Below are 27,170 nucleotides of genomic sequence, written 5' to 3'. Positions count from 1 at the left end.
AATGATTCAATTAGAATTTCTGAAAAACAGGAGTCAGCTTTCAGCAGTGTCATAGCATAAGAATTTGGAGGGGAGAGATGTTGGTAGTGTATGGGAGATGGTCAAGGGGTGTTTGAAGAAAGCAGATCAGAATGTATGCCCAGATCCAGAAGGATAAATCAAGTAGAGTCACATGGATGAATAACTTCATTAAGCAGTTGTTGTAGAGAAAGAAAAAGTTGTGGAGATATTATGAAGAAAAAGGTGATCAGCATGCCCATGAGCACTATAAAGCATTGCAATTAGTATGTCCTAGTTGGTAAGAAAGGCCAAAGCTAATAATGAAAGAAAGCTAGCTGATGATGCCAAAAGCAATTCTAAACAGTTATTTCATTATATGGTAAGTAAAACAAGGAATGACTATGGAAGGATGACTTTAAAAATTGCCAATGGAGGTAAGGTAACAGAACCAAACCAAATAGTTGAATTACTAAATGAGTATTTTGCAAGGGTGTACAATCTAGGTGGTAAGAATGCAATGCCAGATGTGACACTGACTGACAGGAGAACAGAGGTTGAATAAATGGAGGTGGTTAAAATACTGCAGAACCTCAACACAAACAAAGCCATCGGATTAGATGGTATATTGGCTCGTGTATTATGAGAATGGACAAGAGAATTATCAGCTCCTCTCACCAGGCTTCAGTAGTGGGAAGGTGCCAATGCAGTGGAAAGAGGAAAAAACAGACCCACTGCATAAAGGATCCAAATTCAGGAGTGAGTGGATATCAATAAGATATTTGGGTACAGCATGCTTTTCTTAAGGGAAAAATCTACACGATATCATTGGTTTTTCAACTACAATTGATAGGACATCATATGGAAAACCATATCAGTAAATTGAAATGGATGTTAAGACATGGTATGAGATGGGTGATGGCCAGGCATCAGAGAGTAATATAAAGTGGTGAAAATGCTAGAATGTTGATAACCAGTGGTGTATTTAAACCTGTTGTTCAATTAAGTTTATGAGGTTTAAAGGCAAATATCCAATCCTTTGCTGATGATAAGTCAAAAATGGCAATAGAAATGAAGCTGACATCGAGATTGCCCGAGAATTTCATGGCAGGTCAGTGGTTGTATTCTACTCTTCTTAAAACTTGTCAACTGTATATAAATGAAGGTGACTGTCCCTACAGAAAGTATACTTGATAATTCTTTGATAAGGCCTCATTTTAATCTTTTGTCTTTAGGGCATACAACTGGTGTAAACCATCCTGGTTGGTTAAGTGGTTAGTGTATCTGCTCATCACCCAATAAGCTGAGGGTTTGCATCCTGCTGGTGGCATGGATGTTTGTGGACTTTAGGTTGGGAGAGGAATCTCGTCACCCAGTGTGGGACCACTGTCCCAATTAGTGGAGAACTCAAATGGCTTACAAAATTACAAGCTGTGTATTATACTAATGAAATTATATATATATATATATATATATTATACTAATGAATACTTATACTGAAATGAAGAAGCTAGAAAATCTGAGATTGAGAATGGACAAGGCACTAAATTTAGGAAAAATTGCAAAAATGGGACTAAGAGAATACAAAATCACTAGGATGTTAAGAAAGACACCAATCCAAATGTTATTGTGCCTCTTTAGAAGGACTTGATACAATTACATCTGCACTACTGTGGTCAGATAGGTTTTAAAAATGAACCAGTTTTAAAACCAAAGCAACATATAAACATGCTTATTTTATTTTTTAAGGAAAGAAGGATTTATGCCAACTGACACATGAAACAGCTCTCTCCTAGTAAAATGATAATTCATTAATTTGACGTTATGAGTAGTTTTACATAATTCCCATTTGTTGCACAAAATGAAACTTCAAGAAATTATCTTACCTGTGCCAATTATGACAAAAGATTCTTCAGTGGTGTAACCAATGCATGTGATACCATTAAAAGCATAGATAGATTTCAGTGGATTTCCTATATGAAAATAAACTAAATTCAGTTACTCTGTAAAAGTTACCCAATATCTTTCCAGAGTAAATTCTGAAACTTGTGTTATGAAATGAAATTTAGCCTACATTAAAATATGCTGGATGAAATTTTCAAAGTAAATATTTATTACAGTTTAGTTTCTTATTCCTTAACCTTATTCATATCTATAATTGAAAAAAATGTCAATTTTACAGATGTTTGTTGCAGATACGTATGGTAATTAAACATCTCATAAAAGGACATAATGGAGGCACGGCAAGACATTTTTGTGGCTCAAAAAAAGCAGAAATTAACTAACTAACTAAATAAATAAATAAAAAGTAATAATGATAACCTCTTTTTAAAACAGCATTAAATAATTATTACAATTTTTACCAAAAGCAATGTAGAAACCAAATGTAAACTTGGTAAATTTTTTACAGAATTTTCTATTTGCTACTGCAGCTTATTCTACTCTTCTTAAAACTTGTCAACTGTATATAAATGAAGGTGACTGTCCCTACAGAAAGTATACTTGATAATTCTTTGATAAGGCCTCATTTTAATCTTTTGTCTTTAGGGCATACAACTGGTGTAAACCATCCTGGTTGGTTAAGTGGTTAGTGTATCTGCTCATCACCCAATAAGCTGAGGGTTTGCATCCTGCTGGTGGCATGGATGTTTGTGGACTTTAGGTTGGGAGAGGAATCTCGTCACCCAGTGTGGGACCACTGTCCCAATTAGTGGAGAACTCAAATGGCTTGTAAAACTTCTATGTTTGGTCTATACAGCAGGGTTTCTGGACTAAAGGAAAATAAACAAATAAAATACAAAAATATATAAATTAATAAACAAAATCTTTAGTCCACCAGAGTGATATAATGAGGTAGTCCCCCTCCAATATTTAGCTCTGTTTTATAGTAGCCCTATTTATATTGGGACAAACTTGGTCTTTCTGTGGAAAAAAAAAACAAACACAGGTGCATCAGTCTAATATTATTTAGAAGAAACCTGAAAAGATCAGCTTAGCACAGAAAGTTTACAAAAAACTTTCGTGGATGGGAACCCATAAAAAAAAATGTCCTCAGAATAAAATAGCAAATATATCAGTATATTTCATTACATATGATCACAGCATTTCTGCTCCATGGAACCGAACCCATACAGAGACAAGCTGGTACAGCTTGTCTCTGTATGGGTTCGGTTCCATGTTCTCTGGCTTGCCACTATACACACACACATACATATATATATACACATACATACACACACACATACATATATATATACACACACACACACGTACACACACACACACATATACACATATATAGTTTATGCGAAAGTGTGAGGAGCGAGTTGGTGAGAGATGGGTCATTTATCAGTCTAATTGCTCTCCTCTGTATTGAGTCAAGCATTTTGAGGAAGCTTTTGGGAGCCCCACTCCAAATGTGAGAGCAGTATTCGATAGCTGGGCAGATTTGTGATTTGTATAATGTTAACAGCTGTTTAGAGGTGAAGTAGCATCTTGAGTGAAAGAGAAAACCTAGTTTTTTGGAAGCTGAGGATGCAATGGTTGTGATGCGTTTATGTCAGTAGAGGCCTAATGTCAGGGTAATTCTGAGAAGAGAAATCCCATCTTGTCTGGGAATTTGAGTGTTATCAAAAACAATGCTGGGGGGAAAATGGTTCTTTTTTATGGGAAATAAGACAGAACTGGGTTTTACAAGCGTTGAAGTTGACGAGGTTATCTGAACCCCATTGGAGGATGGCTTGAAGATCGGAATTAAGGGCAGTGGTGGTTGATGTTCTGTGGGTTGAAGTGAGTTGTGTAGAGTAGGGTTTGTCAAATGAAAGGGAGGAGTGTAATGTGCTGTCATCAGCAAAACTTTGTATTGGATTAGAGGTCAACTGAAGTAGGTCATTGTTATATAGAAGGAAGAGGGTTGGTGGAGAACTGAACCCTGTGGGACCCCAGCATTAGTTGGATGGTGAGAGGATAGGGAGCCATCTACCATCACACAGTGTGCATCCAGACAAAAAGCTGGCAATCCATCTGCAGAAGTCCTGAGACAGTCCAAATGATGGAAGTCTGCTTAGTAAGCCTTTGTGCCAGATTTTTTGTGCTTTATCTCTTTATTCATACATTTTCACAACTAACTTGTTAATTTCCTGATCCCTGGAATAAATGTAGACATTACTTCTACTAGATAGTTCTTGAATAGCATCCAAGCGGCATTTATATATATATATATATATATATATATGTGTGTGTGTGTGTGTGTATAGCTTTAGAGTGTGTCAATGTTAATTTAAGTGTCTTTTAATATCTTTCTATGTTCTTATCGCCTGATGAAGTCATTCTTGACGAAACATGTTGCGTTTTTTCAAATAAATGTCATTGTGTTATAATTCTCGGGTTTAAGTCAGTTAATTTAGAAAAATGAATATATATATATATATATATACACACATATATAATTTTTTTTTTCAGTAAAATTATGGAGGCTACAACCGTGTTAGAAATAATTACTTTAATTTTCCAATGTTTCGACCTTCATATGAAGGTCATCATCTGGAGTAAACACATATGTACAAATACAAACTATGTTAGATACTATGTTTAGTACTATAATAAATCTGTTTTGCTTGCATGCATGCAGCATAGTGTCAGTGTGAGGCAAGTTTTTTCATTATGAAATATGATCTCAGTTGTCTCTAACTTCACTAATTAGATAAATTAAAGATGCCAAGAAATTATATTCTTGGTTTAATCCTTTATCCAAGTGTAAGCAAACAAAATTTGCACCTGAAGTATTTTCAGGACTGGGCAACTCGTACATAGAAGCTAATGACTTCGTGTCACCTGCCTTAGTATCCCATAATGCAAAGCACATCCAGACAACTTGTATAATGCTAGTAGGATCCAGCCCCAAGGATCCTAATAGCATTACTTGGTATCACTTGGTGATACCAAGGATGAAGTAATGCAGAAGTCATATTTTTATATAAGAGTAGCCAAAAGATGTCACACCTTATTATTAAAATACTCTGGATTAGAGATAGTTGTTGGATGTTTTTCAACTTGGTTATACTATAAATTAAAGATGTCAAGAAATTATATTCTTGGTTTAATCCTTTATCCAAGTATAAGCAAAAAAGTTTGCACCAGAAATATTTTCAGGACTGGGCAACTCGATATAGAAACTAATCACTTCACATTACTTGCCTTAGTATACCATAAAACAAGTGATGTGAAGTCATTAGCTTCTATATCAAGTTGCCCAGTCCTGAAAATATTTCTGGTGCAAACTTTTTTGCTTACACTTGGATAAAGGATTTAACCAAGAATATAATTTCTTGACATCTTTAATTTATATTATAACCAAGCATAAAAACTTCTAATGCACTGAAAGTTTATTTTGCACTTGGTTAGACTATAATAAATTTAGTTTAATCCTTTATCCAAGTGTGAGCAAACCAAGTTTGCACCTGAAAATATCTTTAGGACTGAGGTAAGGTAGTACAACACCAGGCAACTCATAGCAAAGATGGTCAAGCTACCATCACTCCTATCTCAGCATCTCCCATAATGCAAAACACATCTCCTTGCAGATATGCATAATGTTATTATGCATTAAGGGAAGGGCCACTACCCATACCGGTTTCGACCCTTATTGAGGTCTCGTCAGTGGGAGTCAGGCCCTGAAGTGGAGATACCAGGCAGAAGCAATGAAGAGTTCATCTTTACCTATAGGAATTGCCATAAGGTGTGCCACCTTATTATTAAATTACTATGAATTTAGAGAAAGACGTTGAAAGTTTATTTTGCATTTGGTTAGACTATAATAAATTCAATTTAATCCTTTATCCAAGTGTGAGCAAACAAAGTTCGCGCTTGAAAATATCTTCAGGACTGAGGTAAGGTAGAAAAACACCAGGCAACTCGTAGCAAAGGTGCCCAAGCTACCATCACTCCTATCTCAGTATCTCCCATAATGCAAAACACATCTCCTTGCAGATATGCATAATGTTATGCATTAAGGGAAGGGCCACTACCCATACCGGTTTCGACCCTTATTGAGGTCTCGTCAGCGGAGTGAGGCTCTGAAGTAGAGATACCAGGCAGAAGCAAATCTGCAAGGAGATGTGTTTTGCATTATGGGAGATACTGAGATAGGAGTGATGGTAGCTTAGCCACCTTTGCTGAGAGTTGCCTGGTGTTGTACTACCTTACCTCAGTCCTGAAGATATTTTCAAGCGCGAACTTTGTTTGCTCACACTTGGATAAAGGATTAAACTGAATTTATTATAGTCTAACCAAATGCAAAATAAACTTTCAACGTCTTTCTCTAAATTCAGAATAATTTAATAATAAGGTGACACACCTTATGGCAACTCCTATAGGTAAAGACGACCTCTCCATTGCTTCTGCCTGGTATCTCCACTTCAGGGCCTGGCTCCCACTGACGAGACCTCAATAAGGGTCGAAACCGGTATGGGTAGTGGCCCTTCCCTTAATGCATAACATTATGCATATCTGCAAGGAGATGTGTTTTGCATTATGGGAGATACTGAGACAGGAGTGATGGCAGCTTGGCCACCTTTGCTACGAGTTGCCTGGTGTTGTACTACCTTACCTCAGTCCTGAAGATATTTTCAGGCGAAAACTTTGTTTGCTCACACTTGGATAAAGGATTAAACTAAATTTATTATATTCTAATGCACTAATTAGAGACAACTACATAAACTGTAATAATATTTGTCATACATAGGAGAGATGGTCTGGAAAGTTCTGATAAACACCTACAACAAAAATTAATTAATTTTATGCCTTTTTATATATCCTAAAAGAAAAGAACAAATTATTACAATCTGATGAAACAAGAAGATTAAAAGTTTTAAGATCTTTTATTTCTTGTGGTTACATCAGTTGCTTTAATATCATTATTGTTCTAAGTGTTTATCAGAACTTTCCAGACCCCCCCCCCTTGTAGATTGTACATCTTCTTGTACTGTATTTAGTGACAATAACTACTTGTTTTTCTTGCTTCTACAGTATAGTGTCTGTTGAGGATAGAATGTTTTTCTTGCAATATTAACATTTTTATTCCAGTCTTCAGAAAGAAAAGAAGTGGTCTGTGCCCATTGATCTCCAACAAAATACTAGCATATGCAAGATATTTATTACTGATAAGACGAATAGCTGATGACAAAAATAAAAAATCAGAGTTATATAATGAACTAAGGATTCACAAAAGGGTGAATGATTCCGATATTGATCTGAAATTATTTATAGATATACTAATATATCCAAAGTTCCATAAATAAAAGAAAATTCTTAGAAAACCAAGTGAAATATAAATAAATACACATAGCAAGCACAACAAATTGTACAAGATGATTTGCTGCTTCATCGTGTATTCCTGACAAACCCAGATGAATCACTGGATAAACATTATTAATTCAATGGATTAGTCTTTCCCGATATTTAGTCACTGAGCTTGGCTGGCAGAGTGATTAGCATATCTGCTCTCCACCCAAAAGGTTGCAAGTTCGAATCCCACCGTGGGCATGGATGTTTGTGAGTGTCTGTGGAAATACTAGCAGTGGTGGTCTGCAGTAGATGGTGTTGGTGTAGTTGCGGTCAGTTGGTAGACTGAGTAGTGGAGACAGAGTTGTAGAGCAGGTGCCCTCCCTCGATGAGTCCCTGGACTCCCTGGAGGTGTCAAATAATAATAATTATTACTGGTTAGTTATCTATATTACCCAAACAAATCTGTTTCATTCTCGTCAGAAGTTATTATATATGTTACCGGCAAAGTGTGAAAAGCAGGCATTGTATAGAATGCCTAGGCGTTTTTTGGCAAAGTACAAAATGTCTGTTTTTTTAATATTTTACATACTTTCCCTAGGTATTGTATAGAATGACAAATACTATTTCGGATATATTTTCATTTTGAAGATTTAAATTTTGCCGCCATGGGAGGTTAGGGTAGGTGCTAGCAGATGTTATGAGTGTGACAGACGATGGATTTTACCGACTTGAAACTGATTAGGTTAGGTTTCGAAGTTTTAAATTTTGCCGCCATGGGAAGGTTAAGTTAGGTTAGGTTAGGGTAGGTTAGGCTAGGTTAGGTGCAGGCGGTTGTTGTGAATGTGACACACAATGGGTTTTACCGACTTGGAACTGCTGAAGGAATTTTAAACCAACTTCATGCCAGATCACAATTCACTTTATGTCTCAAGGACTTAATGAGAAGTGGAGACATTATGGAATGGCATTTTGAATTGCACTAACTGCCTTTTTCATACAAAAGCACTTCAAATTTTGGGACTTTGTCTTGCAAGTACACCTCACGAACCCTTGGCTGCTACTCGTGGACTGAGCAGAAGCAGATGACCGGAGAGCTATTTTGTGGTAAGGATCGTCTCCAACTCTCAGTAAGTCCTTGAGACATAAAGTGAATTGTGATCTGGCATGAAGTTGGTTTAAAATTCATTCAGCAGTTCCAAGTCGGTAAAACCCGTCGTCTGTCACATTCACAACAACTGCCTGCACCTAACCTTCCAATGGTGGCAAAATTTAAAACTTCAAAACCTTACCTAATAAGTTTCAAGTCGGTCAAAACCATCGTCTGTCACACTCATAACAACCGCTAGCACCTACCCTAACCTAACCATCCCATGGCAGCAAATTTTAAAACTTCAAAACCTAATCTAACCTCCAATGGCATCAAAATTTAAAACTTCAAAATGAAAACATATCCGAAATAGTATTTGTCATTCTATACAATACCTAGGGAAAGTATCTAAAATATTAAAAAAAAAACAGACATTTCATACTTTGCCAAAAAAAGCCTAGGCATTGTACAGAATGCCTGCTTTTCACACTTTGCCAGTAACATATATATATATATTTTTTTTTAATGCCATTATTTTGTCTAGAGTTTATAGGATCACATGCTATTTTATTCATCCAATCCAGCAACTTATAGCACACACATATAATATCAAAAATTTAATAATTATTAATTTCTTTTTCCAGCAATTAAAGCATTTCTATTCCCACCTGTTCTTTCTCCCCCTTAATTTCCCATTCTCTCATGGCCCATTAATGATTGTCATCATCATCAAATTCCTGATATATACCCTCAAGGGGTGTACAGGATATGATAGTACTACATGAAAAATTTACATCATTACTAACTTCCTAGCTACAATTTTCCTCCAAATCAGTCTGCTACTTGTCAAGACTCCAACATTATCAGATCTTATATTTCTATCGTCTAAGCCACTTTGTACAGTATCAATCCACCTATATCTTGGTCTTCCTCTGGATCGTTTTCATGCCAACCTGGCAGAGAACACTTGTTTTGCTAATCTTTCCTTGCCCATTCTATTTAAGTGACCATACCACCTGAGATTAGCTCTGCTAATGCATTCCTGGATGCTGACGATGTCAAGTTCTTTCCTAATATCATCGTTTTTAATATGATATTGCCATTGATGCCATCTGTTCATGCCTCTAATCTTTCTCATGACTCTCATATCTGTGGTCTCTAGTCTTTGGTCAAGTGTTTTTCTTCTAACCCATCTCAGATCCATAAGTTAAAATTGGTTTGAACGCTGTCCTGTATACAGCTAATTTAGTGTTTTGGCTAATTTCTCTCTTATTCCATATGAATTTATTCAGTTGACTTCCTACCATACCAGCTTTGTTGATTCTGTTGTCTATTTCCATATTTAATCTACCATCCGCACTAAAAATCGTGCCTAAGTAGCTGAAATGTTTTACTTGTTCCACAGGTTCTCCATTCACAACACAGTTGACATTTTCAATGATTCTGCCTATTTTCATTGTCTTTGTCTTTTTATTGCTGACCTTCATACCATATCTATGACAACATTTATTCAATTTAGTCAGGGAATCTTCCAATCCTCCAATCATCTGGAATTCATCCCTCTGTCCAGTCTTTCTGAACTATGCAGTGCAGCCACTGTGTGACTTTTATATCTCCATTTATTCAATTTAGTCAGGGCAGCAGATTATTTAGAAGTATAACATCATCTGCATAAAGCAAAGAGCTGAGATTAACATCTCCAATTTTGACATCATGTTTAATACCACTTTCCTTCATAATGTGATTCATATAGATAATGAATAACAGAGGGGATAATGTACAGCCTTGTCTGACACCAGATTTAACATTAAACCATCTTCCTGTACTTCCTTCAATTTTAACTGCTGACTTAAAACTCAAATAAAGACTAAGTATTGCTTGATATAATGCCATTGACACCATATAACTGTAGCGTTTTGAATAACTTCTCTCTTGGCACCTTGTCATATGCCTTTTCCAGATCTACAAAAGTTAAATACAGATCTTTGTTATATTCCCATGATTTCTCAACTATTTATTGTAAAGTGAAAATCTGATCCTGACAGCCTCTGTTTGGCCTGAATTCATCTTGTTCTTCACCAAGCTATTCTTCCACAATCCTTCTCAACCATCTCAAGAATACTTGTGTAAATCTTACCAGGAACGCTCAGTAAAGAAATAGTTCTGTAATTCTCACATTCAGTTTTATTTCCCTTTTTATATATGGGTATTATGAGAGCTCTACTCCAATCATCTGGAATTCAACCTTCTGTCCATGCTTTCTGAACTATGCAGTGCAGCCACTGTACGACTTTTATATCTCCATACTTGAGCATTTCTGGTCGAATATCATCTACTCCTGCGGCCTTTTCACATTTCAGGCGTTTGATGGTTTTTCTACTTCAAGTATGAATATGTATTCCTGACTGCATGCCTGGTCAGTGTTTTTTACCACTGTGTTGTCATCACTACTTGTTTCATTTAACAAAGTAATTACTTCATACTTCAAGGATATCTTTTTCTCCTGTTTTCATGTCACCTTTATCATCTCTAACTCCTTTTACAGCACTCTTTCCTCCATTCCTAAGCTTCTTCAACAACCTCCAGAATATTTTGCCACCTTCTTGATATTTATTTTCTATATTCTTGCCAAAGTCCTCCCATGACTTTTGTTTAGCTAGTTTTACACACTGTTTAGCTTTCTTACATTTGTCTCTGTATTCTGTAAGAGGAAAAGCTGACTTATTTGCCAGGAACTTTTGATATGCTTTCTTCTTTTCCTTCACTGCCTCTTTAACTTCCTGTGTCCACCAGGGAGTTCTGATTTTTCTATCCTTACAGACAACCTCACCACATGTCTCTCTGGCTGAATCAGTGTTTCCTTCAGGACTTGCTCCTAAATCTCAAAGTTTGGTTCCTGTTCCCAAACACTTTCAGTTTTTCTTGAATATTTGTGTATTTTAGTCTACAGTTCACATCTGAGAGCTGCTCAACTTTTATTCGCTTTAAAACTTTCTTACATGTTATTCTTTTCAATATGAAATTCAATTTTATGTTGCTCAAGACTAAATAGTGATCACTTCCAATTTCAAATCCTCTGTACACTCTGGTGTCCTGCACCAAGGGGAAAACATCACTATCAACAATAACATAGTCAATGAGACTTTTCTTATTCCTAGCCTCTTCTCTCCATGTGAATTTGTGCACATTTTTATGTTGGAACATGGTGTTAGTAATAACCAGTCCATGTCCTGAGCAGAAATCCAACAGATATTTGCCATTATTATTAGCTTTGCTCTTTTCTCCAAATTTTCCCAAAATATTTGTGTATGTCTGACAATCATTTCCTACTCTGCTATTTAGATCCCCAACAAGGACCAACTTTTCCTTTTTCATTGTGTCAGTTGCTTTCTCTAAAGCCTCAAAAAATTCCTCCACTTATACCTTAGTAGACCCTTCTGTGGGACCATAGGCACAATAAGTCTCATTGTCCAGTTCCTCATTCTCATATTTGCCCACATCAATCTACTTGAGATTGCCTGCCATTCAAGAAGATTAGCCTCGTATTTAGTGTTGAATACTATGGCTACTCCTTCTTTTCCTTGATTGTCATTGCCTGAATATAACATTTTGTATTTATTGCTCAGAATGATCTCATCAGTTTTTGTCTTTTTTGTTTCAGTCACCCCTATTATGTCGTTGTGGTACTTATCTAATTCCTCAGCTAGTTCCATTTCTTTGCCATTCAGGCTTCGTAAGTTGATAGTACCGATCTTGAACTCTAGTAATGTTGAGTTGGGGTAAGTTTTAGCATTTGTTCCAGTAGCTGACTTTTTGCTGCTTGCCCTGGTTCCCTGGCGAAACCAACGGGGGCCTTGTTTAACCAGGCAACGTGCCTAGCCGGCATGAAATTCTATCATGTTGTATACCATCATTTAAAATGTTGGTTTAAGCCAATAAGAATACAATTTGGTTGGCTAAATCCCAAATTGGTCATTAATGATGGTTCAGATATTTACACCTTTTAGTAATTGATAAATTCAAATATACCAACCAAATATAGCATTCTTCTTAATTACTGCTTTCTTATATGTCTTAAAACAAACACATTTCTACAAAACAAACACACATACCTTTCTACATCATTGAAATTAAAACACATACAGAAGTTTTTTTATACTAAGTACATGAAATATCCATTGAGTAGGAAAGAAACTCAATTGCACTGTCTGTGGAAAAAACTTTAAGTTTGCCATTACTAAAACATTTACTTGGCTGTCTGTAATACCCAGCTGTCATTCACACAGTCGCAAATGAAAGAAAATAGTGTATGCTGTATTGCAATATGGAAATGAACAGCTGATGGACACAAGAGAGAGAGAATAAGTTTATATATATATATAGAGAGAGAGAGAGATGTGAAAAAAAAATGAAATGGATATAAAAGAGCTGAAAATAATTAAGAAAAATATAAAAAATAAATAGTTGCATGTTATGGATTTCTTATCTTTTTTTTTTTTTTTTTTGAGTTAACATTAGACAGAAGGCTAATCTCTGTTTGTGGAACTGAAAATTGTCAAGTAAAAATGCTGGAATGCTCCATATAGCTGTTGTCTGTTTCAGTGCTGGCTGGATAGCTGAATTTTATCATGTAAAATGTTAATGTTTTTGGTACTTGTTTTAAGTTGTAACTGAATATTTCTAAAGGCATATGTTGAGTACACGGGCACGAGTTGTCATTTTATTGTATGATCGTGTATAAGAATATTTGTTGCTGCTGTTTCTCTTAGCGAACTTAAGGACTGATAGAGAACATATGTTTCGATTTTCCAGAGCAAGACCCTCAAGTTCTTTGTTATGTCTGTTTAAGTCTTTGACTAAAATATTTTAATTTCTGTCTTTGCAGATACTGTATATTTAATGCCAGAAGATCCAATGGTTATGAATGTGTGTGAGTTAGTAAAAGGATCACTATTGTTTTAATAAAAATTTATTTTATATGTTCTGTTTATACACATACACACACACAATTTGTTAATAAAACATAAAAAAAAAACTTAGTTTGCATATAAGTAGCATAGTGAAACACAAAATCATAGGCCTGGGAAAAGAACCTGTAAACTTATGGAATAATACTAGATCAATAATAGGACAAATGTCTCAAGTCATTAAATATTATGAATATATAGTCACAGACACCCTTTAAAAATTAAAAAATGCATACTGAAGATACAGGTATGAATTATCAACTGACTTATGACTGTGTGCAAGGGTTTCTCCTTACAGAATCTCCATTAACTCAAAACACTTGAGTAATGTGGAAGATGTGTTTTGACTTTCCAGAACAGCACTAGTCAACTTTTCTGTTATGTCTGACTGAACTATTTTAACTTCTGCCTTTGCAGATATTTTGTATATAATGTCATTCAAAATTTGATCCTATGTTTTAAGGTTATGAATATGTGCGTGACAATGAGTAAAAAGGATGCTACAGTTTAATATATATGTATGTTAAAGATACCAATAAATTTTATACTTCGTTTTAATCCTTTTTCCAAGGAAAAGGATTAAAACCAAGTATAAAATTAAACCAAGTAAAACAAATATAAAATTAAACCAAATAAAAGAAATATAAAAGAAACCAAGTAGCTACTCGTATATAGAAGCTAATGACTTCATATCACTTGCCTTAGTATGTATCCCATAATGCAAAGCACACATTCCCTCTCAGGCATGTATAATACAATGCATAATGGGAAGGGTCACTACCCAGAATGGTTTCGACCTTTATTGGGATCTCATCAGTCAAAGTCAGACCCGGGAGGGATAACGGTTGATGTGATGCAGAAGTAATATATTTCTCATATACAAGTAGAATATATTTATTATTATTTTTTTTTTTGTGAAAAATATTCTGATTTTTTTCTTTTGTGTATCTGATGTAATGAACATTATATTTATGTACATATAAGCACCTCCATAGCGCAATTGGAAGAACAACAGTACATTATGCCCTTCGATTGGAAAAGGCCTGAATTTAATTCTCGTCATGAAGAGAGGAATCTTATACGAGCTTTTTTCAGTTGAAGATGAGTTAGCTGATCTCATACAGACATAGAAGGGTTTTTTCTCCCACATATAGAAAAATTGGCCTTGAGAACACATGCTATTTACAGACAAAAATTGCTAGTAGTGGCGATGGGCAGTAGATGGCATTTGTGTAGATGATGATGGTGGTAGTGGCAGTTCGGTATAGTTGGTGAATTAAGTGGTGGAGACAGAGAGTTGTAGAAGTAGGTGCCCCCCCCCCCCGCCTCGATGAGTCTTTGGACTCCTTGGAGGTGTCACATAGTAATAATAATAATAATTTACAAGTGAAAAAAAAAAAAAAATTGCTAATGATGGTGGTCTGGAACCTAACTTCTGGAGTATGCCTGTATAATATTAACACTTGCTTTTTCTGAAACCTGTCCGTTTCTCCGACATCTCAGTCTTTGCTTTGGTTATAATCCTATGTAGAATAATCTTTAGTAGAATCCTGCTAGGAGCCTACATATCGCAATCAGTTTCAAGGAATGTGACTGGGTTGGAAAGATCTGAGTTCAAATCTTATCCACGACATGAAGAACTTTAATCAGGGCTTTTCGATTGAAACACACCTATTTCACAATTCTCTGAGGCTTTAATTAACTCTACCCAGATTCCATTGGCATTTGTGACCTTACTGCTATTAAGCTCTTTAACTACCCTTGAAGGATGTCCTTCAAATTATCCTAATCCTCTCTATTAATATACAGTTCCTCATAATACTTTGTTTTTGATACCTGTTTTTCTGTCATTACTGCTCCATACCTATCCTTGATAACATTCAATATGGACTTAAACTTGCATTGAAGGTCGTGAACTAAACTAACCCAAACATCCTTTACCCTTAGAAATATAAGGGTAACCGTGGGCACAAGGGGATGTTGAAATACATGTACATGAATTCCCAAAGTATCAGAAATAAAGGAGAGGAGTTTCTGGCATTGATAAGCTCGATTTGTTCAAAAATTATTGGCATCACTGAAACCTGGTTGTCAGAGAATGATGTAGTGACAGGGAAAAGAATGTAAGGGACACTGCATTTTTAGAAAGATAGGAGGAGTATTATTAATGATGACTGTAGAACCTTCAACAAAACTAGAAGTTAAGGAAAATTGTAGATTTGAAGAAAATAGTTCATTTAAGGTTGCCTAGTGTGAGATAGAGATATATTGTTTTTGATATAGAACTTTGGGTGCAGAAGAAGATGATGTGGAAGATATGTATTGGCAGATTAGTACAATGAAAGGAGGAGAGGGCATATGCCAAAATGGAAATGGAATTTATATAGTTCCCAAGGGATAATTACCTGAAATAGCACATGATGGAAGGGACCAGGGGTATGAGAATGCTGGATCTGATAATAGCATCAGAAGATCTGGCTATAACTACAGTAGCAACTCTACCTCTGATTGGGGAAAGTACCATGCAGAGGTTGCTCAACATGTGGAATTTTCAGTCAGGAAAAGGTTTATGTGGAACTCCAAAGCTGGCGATTATGACAAACTTACGAAGCAACTCGGAGCAGTGTGCCATAGCATAAGAGGCTACATGGAATTAATGTCATTAGTGGATGGCAAGCAGTCAGAGATTATTTGAGCAAGGCAGTATCAGATTGCATACCCAGAGTCAGGAAGATAAAACGAATAGGAATTAAATGGATGAGTAGCAATATAAAGCAGGAGCTGCAAAAAAAAAAAGAAAGCACCGTGGAAGGCATATAAACAAAAAGGTGATCCATCTTCTTAAGCAATATAAAGCATAAACAAGAAAGGTAACAAGTATGGTAAGGAAGGCTAAATCAATTTTGAGAGAAAATCTGATTTATACTTAGTTAAACAGGCCAAAAGAAATCCAAAAAAGTAGCAAGCAAGACAAAGAATGATTATAGAAAGATAACTCTACTGAGAGCTGATAGTAGGAAAGTGATAGAAGCAGAAGAAATAATTAAGTAAATAAGTGATCACTTTGCAAGGGTATGTCATCTATGCGGTGATTCTGCAGTTGCTGACATGACAGAGACTGATTTGAGAACTGAGGTAGATGAAGTGGAGGTACTCAATACATTGAAAAATATCAATGAGAATATAGCAGTGGGCCTGGACATTACGTCAGCTCATGTGCCACAAGAACGTGCTAGTGAACTGGCAGTGCCTCTGAAGAAGTTGTTTAATCTAAGTCTCAACTCTGGCAAGATTACAGGAGAGTGAAAAGATGGTAAGATAGTTCCATTACATAAAGTTAGCTCAAAGACAGAAATAGCAAATTACATAGCATTTAGAATCTCTGGAGTGGTGGTTAGTATTGGAAAAGTTGGTTAGAAGTAAATTCAGGAATGGGCGGATAGGAATATAATACTTTATAGGAGGCAGCACGGCTCTGTAAAACGGAGGTCCTGCGTCAGTAATTTATTCACATTTTATAATAAGGTGACAGTGGAATTGGATAAAGGAAATGGCTATACTGTGATACTTGACAAAATACGACATGGAAAAACTATTGCATAAGAAGGAGCAATTGAGAATGGATATATGGCTGGTGTCATGGATAGGGGAGTGGGGGTTGATAGACATCAGAAGATGGTGTATGGTGAAATGGAGGTGACTAGTAGAGTGCCCCAGGGGCTCTGACCACTACTTTTTACTTTCTATATTAATGATATCATGGTAAATTTGAGGGAAGATTTAATTGGTTGCTAACGATGAAAAACTGTTCAGGGCAATAGTTGATAAAGGTGATATAGATATCTTGCAGGGAGACTTAAATAAATTGGCAGTGTAGGCAAAGGACAATGGTTATCAATTTAATGTTGCAAAATGTAAGTAATGCACTTTGGGATAAAAGGGTTGCATACTTTATATCAAATTGATGGTACTAGATTACAGGAAATTGATGAGGCTAAGGTTCTGTGGGGCGAAGGTGGATAAAAATTTGAAATTCAGAGGACATATTGCAAGAGTCAGCAAAATAGCTCAGACAGTGTTTCTCAACCTGTGGTCTGCAGACCACAGGTGGTCGGCGATGATGGGACAGGTGGTCTGCAGGCAGACTTAAATTAATTAAATAAATATATATTTTTAATTATCCAAACAAAACAAATTAAAATTGAATAAGTAAAAATTATTTTTACTTTGCTGCTAAATTTGTAGCGTCAGAATGACGAATAATAAAAGAGGGGTGACGTGAACAACAATACAGTTTGATCTTTAATGGCCCATGATTTATAAACATCTAATACCAACAAGTTTCACCGACAGGGCTGTCTGGCTTCTTCAGGGCTTATAACGGCAAGAGAAAAAACTCAAAGTGGCTAGTACAGAGAAAATGGAGTAACACTATTGTATAAATTAAATATTAAAACAGAACACGTAGCATTAAATGCATGGAGCATGTTGTGTTAATCACTGTTATGAGAGCATGTTCTGTAGTTTTGAACAAAATTAAATTCTGGCAGGCTGAGTGATCGTATTAAGGTTTTCCATATGTCAGCAATTATCATTCCCTGGTTTCTGTTAAGATTTTCTCCAGAAAAAAGGACTACAACAAATTCTTTGAAATTTCTGCAAAGGAAATCTTCTTCTTGGTTGTAGTCCTCCATTCTGGAGAAAAATCTTAACAGAAACCAGGGAATGATAATAGCTGACATATGGAAAACCTTAATAAGATCACTCAGCCTGTCAGAATTTAATTTCGTTCAAAACTACAGAAAGTGCTCTCATAACAGTGACTAACACAACACTCTCCATGCGTGTAATGTTACGAGTTCTGTTTTAATGTTTAATTTATATGATAGTGTTACTCCATTTTCTCTGTACTAGCCACGTTCAGTTTTTTTTCTCTTACCATTATAAGCCCTGAAGAAGCTGGACAGCCCTGTCGGCGAAACTTGTTGGTATTAGATGTTTATAAATCATGATCAATTAAAGATCAATACATATTTCAATTTAATTATATGTTTGAATGACCAAATATAATCTAAACTATATAGTTTTATTGCTTCCACCTTCCCTTGCTGTTTTGTCAGATTTGAAGTGAACATGTGTTATCCACATTTCAACCAATTGCTTTGTTTATTGATTTTTATTATTGAAAGTTTCCCTCCTTCAACCACGGCTCAGTATATCTTCAGAAGTGCTAAGTGATACTTGGACAAAGTGTGTCATGAGTTAACCCCAGTATTTGTATATTTTTCAGAAACGTTTTTTAATAATGGAAAAGTTGCTTAGAACTAAGAACTTTGAAAAGAAGAGCAAATGAAACAGGTGATGCTAACCCTAATTGTGATACACATGTTGTAACACCAAGTAAATCTGATACTATTAAAGTAGAAGAAACAAGAAGTTCAAAGAAAAAAAAAATACAGTAGGAAATATAACAGTTCATATTTGGAATTTGGGTTTACTTGGTGTGGAGATGAAAGTGAACAGAAACCTCAATGTGTTTTGTGTTATGAAGTGTTGTCGAACAAGTGCATGAAACCTGTAAAACTCCAATGACATTTAGTAACTAAACACTGTGATGTGAAAAGTAAGCCAACTGAATTTTTTCAGCGACGCTTAGGGACATTAAATCATGGGAAAGATAGTTTCAGCCATGGATTCCATTAATAGCAAGACACTGGAAGCATCCTATTTCTTAAGTTTGTGCATAGCGAAAACAGGGAAACCTTTCTATCGGGAAAAATTTGCTACTTCCAACTATAAAAGATGTGGTAAAAACTATGTTTGGCAACAAGTTACTAAAAGATGTTGATTTGATTCCTCTTTCAAATGATACTGTCAGTCGCAGAATTAATGATATGGCAGGTGACATAGAATCTCAGTTAATTGAGAGTTAAGAAGAGCCGTTATTATGCATTACAAATAGACGAGACTACTGATGTTACAAATGATGTGCAGTTAATATGCAAGATATCCGCATGATAACATTCATGATGATATTGCAAGATATCCTGAATCTTGCATGATAACATCATGAATGTTATCATGCAAGATATCCGCATGATAACATTCATGATGATATTGCTTTCTAGAACTTTGCCATCCCAAACAACTGGAGAAGAAATATTTCACACTTTCAATAATTACATAATACACAAAGGGATCCAGTGAGAAAAATATATAGGCTTCTGTTCGGATGGAGCTCGAGGCCTTACAGGCAAGCATAGTTGGGGATGTTTCTATGGTCAAGGAAGTAGCTCTGGATATGAATTGGGTACATTGTTTCATAGCCTCCAAAAGGAATGCCACCAGAATTTAAAACTGTGCTATACAAAGAAATAAAGCTAGTTAATTTTACTAAAGCTCGACCGTTAAATAACAGGTTATTTTCAGTACTCTGCGATGAAATGGGCAGTGAATATATACAACTTTTGCTTCATTCTGAAATTTGCTGGCTTTCCAGGGGCAAAGTACTAACAAGGTTATTTCAATTAAAGCATGAAGTTTTATTATTTGTAAATGAACGTAATTTGGATTGTGCATTGCTCCTTGTTGACAAAGCATAGTTATCAACACTATCCTATCTTTCAGACATTTTTTCGAAATTAAATGAATTAAATCTCTCCCTTCAGGGAAATTCTTTAACTGTTCTTGATGCCTATGACAAAATAAAGGCATTCGAGAAAAAACTGGTTTTATGGATTAATTATGTAAAAGACAGACAATCTGCACTTTATCCAACACTGGAATCCTTTTTAGTGGAAATGATATTTTTGTTGATTCTGAGTTTCTGGAAAGAGTTTGTGACCACCTCAACAACCTGAAACGGAATTTTGAAACATATTTTCCGAATAACTTTTATAAAAAATTTCTATGGGTTCGCGAACCATTTCAGGCTTGCAATCACGAGAACGACCTTTCGTTATCGAAAAAAGAACAGTTAATTGAGCTTTCAAGTGACAGTGGACTTAAAAATGCAATTCTGTGATCTTTGGTTTGGCTTGATTTTGGATCTCGCCTTCAGTGAGAAGTGAATTTCTCGAATTATCTGAAGAAGCATTGAAAATCGTCATGTAGTTTTCTACAAACTATCTTTGTGAGAAAGGATTTTCATCGTTCCTTCAAATAAAAACAAAATACAGAAATCGTCTTTGTGTGTGTGTGTGCCGATCTTCGACTGAAGTTGACCAATATTGAGCCAGATATCCAGGCAACTCTACAACAGCTGAGAAGCTCAACCATCTTATTAAAAGTAAGTAGTAACATAATTATGAATAATATAAGCACGTTAAACACAAGAAAGATATTTAATTAACCAAATATTTATCTTTCTTGTGTTTACGTGCTTATATTATTGAGTCTTTATATCACAAGTATCCTTAAAACATCTAACATAAATATATCATATTATTTATTTGTTTAATAAAAATTTAAAACTTTGTTCAATGATGATACACTTTTAATCGTCTACTTCCAATTTAATTAATTATGTTTCCATATGTATTCAAAACACGCTTTTAGATTTATTATGTTAGAAATGGCACAGTTTTTCCGAAATGTTGGTAATTCGTACATAGGTTTTTAAAAAAATTACAAAAAGTCAAAACGACATATAGGGAAATAAATTAAAAACGAGGGAGGTGCCCTCCCTTGATGAGTCCTTGGACTCCCTGGAGGTGTCCAATACTAATAAAACACACTGTTTATTTTTGAAATAAACTTTCATAAACTTTGAAGTTGACTTTCATATCCCTTTTTTTTTGGGAACAGACAAGATAAAAGCTTGCTTACAAGCTTGTGGACAGATGTCAGATGATTATGATAGCTTGAGGAGACGATACAAAATGGTGTGAGCACAAGTTTTTACTACAACTGAAGAAATACCATCAATTCCTGGAGACTTACTGTATGAAGGTTACTGAGTATTTTAAAGATGTCCTTTTGGTCAAATTTCAGAGAAGACATACTATAAATAGTTTATGGAATAGTGGGAACAGATCTGCCTTCGGTTAATCTAGACAAAGCTGGAAGAAAAACTGTTTTTGATGTTGTCATCATACAGCATGAATTCAGCCTTATCTTTAGGAAATGTTACCATTGTACCATCAGGATGCAAGAAAGAAAAAAGATAGGATGGAAGTTGCATCCTGCAGCCTTGGTAACTACCATTTAGACAAGAAACAAGCTCTGTACATTTTGCTGAAACAAAGTCTGCTTTGGATTTGTTGATAATTTTTTGCAGTTGTTACAAGCTGTGATGTAACCTGAATGAAAGAATGGAGTTTTTGACTTGAGCCATTGGGCATATGTGAATTTCTGGCCTGGACTGCATTGACACAACTATTAGAAAACCCAAGTCTGGATAAAGGTTGAGGGTTTTCAGTAGAATAAAAATACTCATCCCAGCAAGAATAATTTTTATTATTAGATCAAAGCAGGTGCTAGGATCAGAAGATCAGAAGCAATAATCAGACCAAGGAAACAAGGCACAGAAATCCTGAAGGTCATCCCAATTGGGATGATGTAGTGCAACAAGACTAAGAATGAGTAGGAGAAGGATGATCTGTAGAAAAGGAGATATGAACAAGGTTATGGTCAGATTTGACAGGAGGAGAGCTAACATCAGCAATGTATTTGGAGGGAGAGGGCTAAGAAAAGATTCAGTGTGTTGGGAGAATGTTCAGGATTATCAGGAATTTCTGTTAAATTACTACTGATAGTAAACAGTTTGGTTTCTCTTCTGAGAATTCAGTGACGAATAACATATTGGATTTGGATGTCTGTAAGTGGTGGTGAAAAAGGGAAACCAGTGCAAATTGCTAATGCTGAAACCATCAATGAGGATAATCTTATTGTTAGGGTAATTAGACCGTATATGATTAACTTTCAGAGAAAAATAGTCAAATAGGTCAATAAATGCATCAGAGTTTGGAGAATTATAGAGGCAACAAATAAAGGAACAAATTGAGGTCAGGAAATCTTGAGCCAAAGCAAATTATAGAAAAGAGATTCTAGATCTGATAACGTTTGGCATGGAATATCAAACCTGAAAAATGCAGGGATTCTGCCTATCTTAAGAAAGGCATTGGGTAAGATGTAATGTGGAAAGTTCAGATGAGAAGTTGTTGGAGAGGATGCTAGCTGTGGTTCAGTGATGAATAATATATTGGGTTTGGATGTCTGTAAGTGGTGGTGAAAATCATTGGCATCAAAATTGAGACCTCTAGATTTTTTTATTACATGGAATTCTGATATTTTGTTGGATTTTTTAGGGGTATATTTTTCTTTTTATAATTTTTGGCATATTTCTGAGATTTTTTCTGGTGTTTTTAACTGTAGTGACTCTAGGATTTTTTATTATTATTAACATTTGACATCCATAGAGTCAGAGACTCATCATGGGGAGGTACACACTATTGCACACAATGCTCATCCAACCGTACTTTAAACTGATCCAATGTGTCTACACCAACAACACACTCAGGCAATCCATTCCACTCACCAACCACTCTCCATGCAAAGAACCTACTCCTCGCTCCTCTGCTAACACTCTCCTTATACAGTTTCTAGCGATGGCCTCTTGTTCTATCCCCTTCTCAGATTTCATTAAATATTTCTTCTATGTCAATCTGATAACAACCCCTGACTAGTGTTAGATTGTGATAAAGTGGAAATTTATGTATTCCTATCTTATCACAGTCTAACATGCTTTTCCAAACAAAAGAATGAGATAAATACAGTAAATTGCCTCTAAGTGTAAAATAAGTAATGTGTATATATGTGTCAAGTGTGTTCTGTTATGAAAAGGTTAAATAAGTATGTATTGTGTGCCATTTGCGAACGTGGTTAATTTAGTATTGAAAATGTAAAACATTACCAGAGCTTTAGAAATTAACCTGTGTAAAAGAATTATGAATGTAAGCGCATATTCAACAGTTGGGGGGGGGGTCAAGTCCAAAGGTTACGGAGTTGTAATGTGAGAAAGCGGATTGCCCCGAGTAAACAATGACGTCATCGTACGTGCGATTAGCGGCGGAGATGATGGACGCCGTGACGTAGTAGTTCGCTGGACATCGAAAGGGGCGAGAAACGCCGAGAAAGAGGAGGGTAATATAAGGGTCATGTGACCCTGTAGCAAGGCTTTTTTTCTTCTGGATCTCTGGTGTGTTCCTCCCTCGTGGCGAGGAAGGGTGCCAGTACCCGGTACCGGCAGTTGCTGGTTTCGGCGACAGTATCTCCGCGGAAAAGTCCGGCTGTCCACGGAAGGCCAGTTTCTTGTGAACTTATGATGCCATAAAGAGCCATAAAGGAAGATAAGTAGACTTTGTTTGTGTTTCACTGAATATGAATGAAAGATTTGTGCCATGTTAATATGTTATAAAAGGGAACATTAATGATATAGGATAAGGTTGTTTTGCTAGGACTTTAGAAGGATATTAAATTTATGTTTATTATCTGTTGTTGTGTTGAAGTTCGCCATTATATTGAATGAAATCAAGGATATGTTTATAGTAAAGAATTGGCATAATATTAAAAGATTGTGAAAGATATGAATGTTATCTTGTGTAGTCTGACAGAGCTACGGAGTCTTAGATTGATTGTGATAATAGTACATGATTAATGCATTAGCGAAGGTTAATATAATTCTTACTTCAGGAAGCTACTGTATAATATTTTATAAGTGTAATAGTAGTGTTTGAATTTTATATGCCTTGTCTGAAACTCCCTTAAGATGGGATTTGATTTAGTGTTATTATGTGTATCAACCTTTGAGTATAATAAACCTTGCTTTTGATTCTAACAAAGACTTTCTGTGATTTCTGGAATCCGATGCACCGCTTATAAAATATTAATGCGAACCTATGCGGGATATTAAAAGGGATATTTGAAAAGGGTATATTTTGGCCACGTCTGCAGAGTTGATAGGTACCATTAAGTACTGTCCAGAGATTACCTCTTGGTTGTTAATGTTTAATAATCTAATAGCGCTAAGTGGGCGCAGCGAAACAAATAAATTTCTTGGCATTTTACGAGAGGTAAATCTTAGACACTCTGATACTCTGGTACTGCCTCGATCTCGAGGAAATTCCATTGTCCCTCAGAGGTACCACGTGCTACCCGATAGTGTATTACGGAGATAAAGCAACAAAGGTTTAAAATAAGTGTGAATAAGAAGAAGCGACACAACATAAATAAGGAAGGAATAACAGCGGTAGGATAGTTATAATAAGGAAGAAAAGTTACAACATAAATAGCGCAGCCGATAATGTTATTATTGAAGGAGGTTTAGGTAGGAAAGACTAAAAAAAAAAAAAAAATACAAAGTTGTACAATAAAAGACAAACATTACAACACTAGCTTATATGTCTCAATCATATCCTCCCTCTTCCTCCTATTCACAAGGCTCTGCAACTTACATTCTCTCAATTTGTCCTCGTACCCCACATTCCAAAGACCACTGACCACCTCTGCGAATATTCTCTGGACCCTTTCCAACACATCCTCAGCAGAATAAAAACCCGGCAGCCAAATCTGTGCACAATAATCCATGAGGCTGATATGAGGCCTTATAGAATAGCATCATAACCTCTATTTCTGCATGTCAGGGGTCCTCCGCATCATCTCCATTATCCGATGTGAAGTCTTCACAACTTGTGCAATGTGGCCCCTGAATTTCAGGTCATTGTCCACCATCACTGAATAAATCTCTCATCTCCTCTACTTCCATTAAAGTTTCCCCACCAAGTGTATACTTTTCATTCCATCATTGCTTACCAAATCTCAAACCTTACACTTTGCAATACTGAACTGACTGTTCCACTCATCTGCTCATTCATGCAATCTATTCAAGTCCTCTTGTATGGCCATAACATCTGCTTGATTCTACAATGCTCTCCCCAGTTTTGCATCATCTGCAAACAACTTCATATTACTAGTTAAATCCATCCCAATATCATTAACATACAAATTGAACAACAATGGTCCCAAAACTGATCCCTGTGGCACACCACTAGTGATGTTTCTCTTCTGAGATACTGCACCCTCATATACAACTTTCTGATACATATCCAACAGCCAGTCACTGAACCAACTAAGAAGTCTTTTATCCAATCCCATCTGTTTCAATTTATTTAAGAGCATGTGTTGTGGCAGTCTATCAAAAGCCTTTGCAAAATCCAAGTACACCACTGTACAGCAATCACTCGATTCGTGTGTTCTTTAAAAACAGATGCATTAATCGAAAACACACTAATCGAGTATAATAACCTATGGAAAAAAGTATAATTCGTTCCTCAAATTTCTTTTTTTGACTCTTAATTTTGTTTATAAAAAAAAAATTAAGGTATATCTCAGGGCCTGGTTAAAGCAAAACCATAAAGCTGAAAGACAATAAAACATATTCAGAATATAAATTTATTATTCTACTTTTTAACAAAGAATTAAGCTAAAGTAGCTCTGGCGGGCATTCTGTTTCTTTTTTCATACAACTGACGGTATGGCCCTACTGCCTCTTGCACTACTTCTGCAATTTTACTGCTTCTCTTTTCATCAGGGTCAGCCTCTATGCATTGCTGCTTAAAAGCATCGATTGTACAAAAAATATTTTCAAATTGATTCTGTGAAATCTCTTTTGACTTGTGAGTGATTAAATTTTCTTCATATTCTTCAGGATCTTCCCATTTTGCATCTAAATTTAGCAGGTCGGAATCACTCAATTTCTCAGAATAAGATTTAAGTAACTTAGATTAATTTGAAAAACCTCTAAAATCATTTGCACAATGGAAGAATGTGCTTCCAAACGGCTCGCATACTGCTATCAATAATTTCATTCGACTTTGCAACTTTATAACCAGGCTGAGATTTCTCCGATTTGGCCAGAAAAGTCTTGAAAGGCATTTGCTTCAAAAGAAGGCTGGTTTCATCATGTAAGGTCATTAAATTTTTTTTGGTCACAATAGTCCCCCTTCTTCCACAATTTTCTTCAAAATCTCTGCAGCTGCCTCCTTATCTGCACTTGCAGCTTTGCCTGTGATTCGAACATTGTGTAGGCTGTTTCTCTTTAACACTTAAACCACCCAGCACTAATGTGGAATTCTTCTTCTTTTCCCTCATTGATAGCCCTTTTTCTTTCAAGGTTGCAAAGAGACTGAATGCTTTTGATTTAACAAGGTCAGTGCTCAGCAGGATCCACTTTTGGTTACAATCTTCTATCCATGAAAAAAGAAGTCTCTCTCTAATTCGATCATTATAATACTTTGATTTCAAGTGCATGCATGATGAACTTGAAGCAGCCTTATCTTTCTCTTTGTATTCAGCAGCTTTGCTTAAAATTGCTGTTATAGTTGATTCACACATTTTTGTGTTTGTCTTATCTTTGCTCTGGACTCGCCTTATTCATTTTTCTTTATTATTTCAAGTTTTTTTCTTCCAATGAGATTACTTTTCAAATTGTTTTCACACTTCCACTTTTTTGCTCACTAATTCTTTTACTCATGATTAAAAGTTGGGAAAATACTTTAAAATAAAAAAAGTAAGGAAAACAATTGCAAAGGAGGCACGAGATATGATTATCAAAATGCTGTGTAATTAGCAGACATAAATTCTGTGGGTAAATTTGGAACATAGTATAGTATGCCATTAAAAATACCTTGTAAAATCTTTTAAATCGGTAAGTAAATTATTTCATCCTGATGAGTAATCTTTTAAAATAGTTAGCCATAAAAATGTATGGACAGAACATTTTTTAAAATATGCAATTAATTTTTAAAATGTATATAGGCGCACTAATCGAATTTGGG

The 27,170-nt window shown here is 35.6% G+C and overlaps 1 protein-coding gene across 3 annotated transcripts in view; it reads right to left on the bottom strand.

The window, feature by feature from the left end:
- LOC150105360 (transducin beta-like protein 3) overlaps positions 1-27,170 on the bottom strand; it is a 324,945-nt gene that overhangs the window by 147,196 nt on the left and 150,579 nt on the right. For all 3 annotated transcript variants that reach the window (XR_016548482.1, XM_090394739.1, XM_090394738.1), the window contains exon 6: positions 1,884-1,970. Coding sequence is in view for 2 of the 3 variants with exons in the window: in XM_090394739.1 (XP_090250865.1) it covers positions 1,884-1,970 (87 nt within the window). In the remaining variant the exon portion in view is untranslated. The remainder of the gene's footprint in view (positions 1-1,883; positions 1,971-27,170) is intronic.

This window comes from Typopeltis vanoorti, chromosome 6 (genome assembly GCF_054136105.1).
Source record: "Typopeltis vanoorti isolate ZY-2024b chromosome 6, IOZ_Tvanoo_1.0, whole genome shotgun sequence".
Taxonomy (NCBI): domain Eukaryota; kingdom Metazoa; phylum Arthropoda; class Arachnida; order Uropygi; family Thelyphonidae; genus Typopeltis; species Typopeltis vanoorti.
The sequence above is the reverse complement of the archived record's forward strand: the minus strand, read 5'-3'. Positions and strand labels throughout refer to the sequence as shown.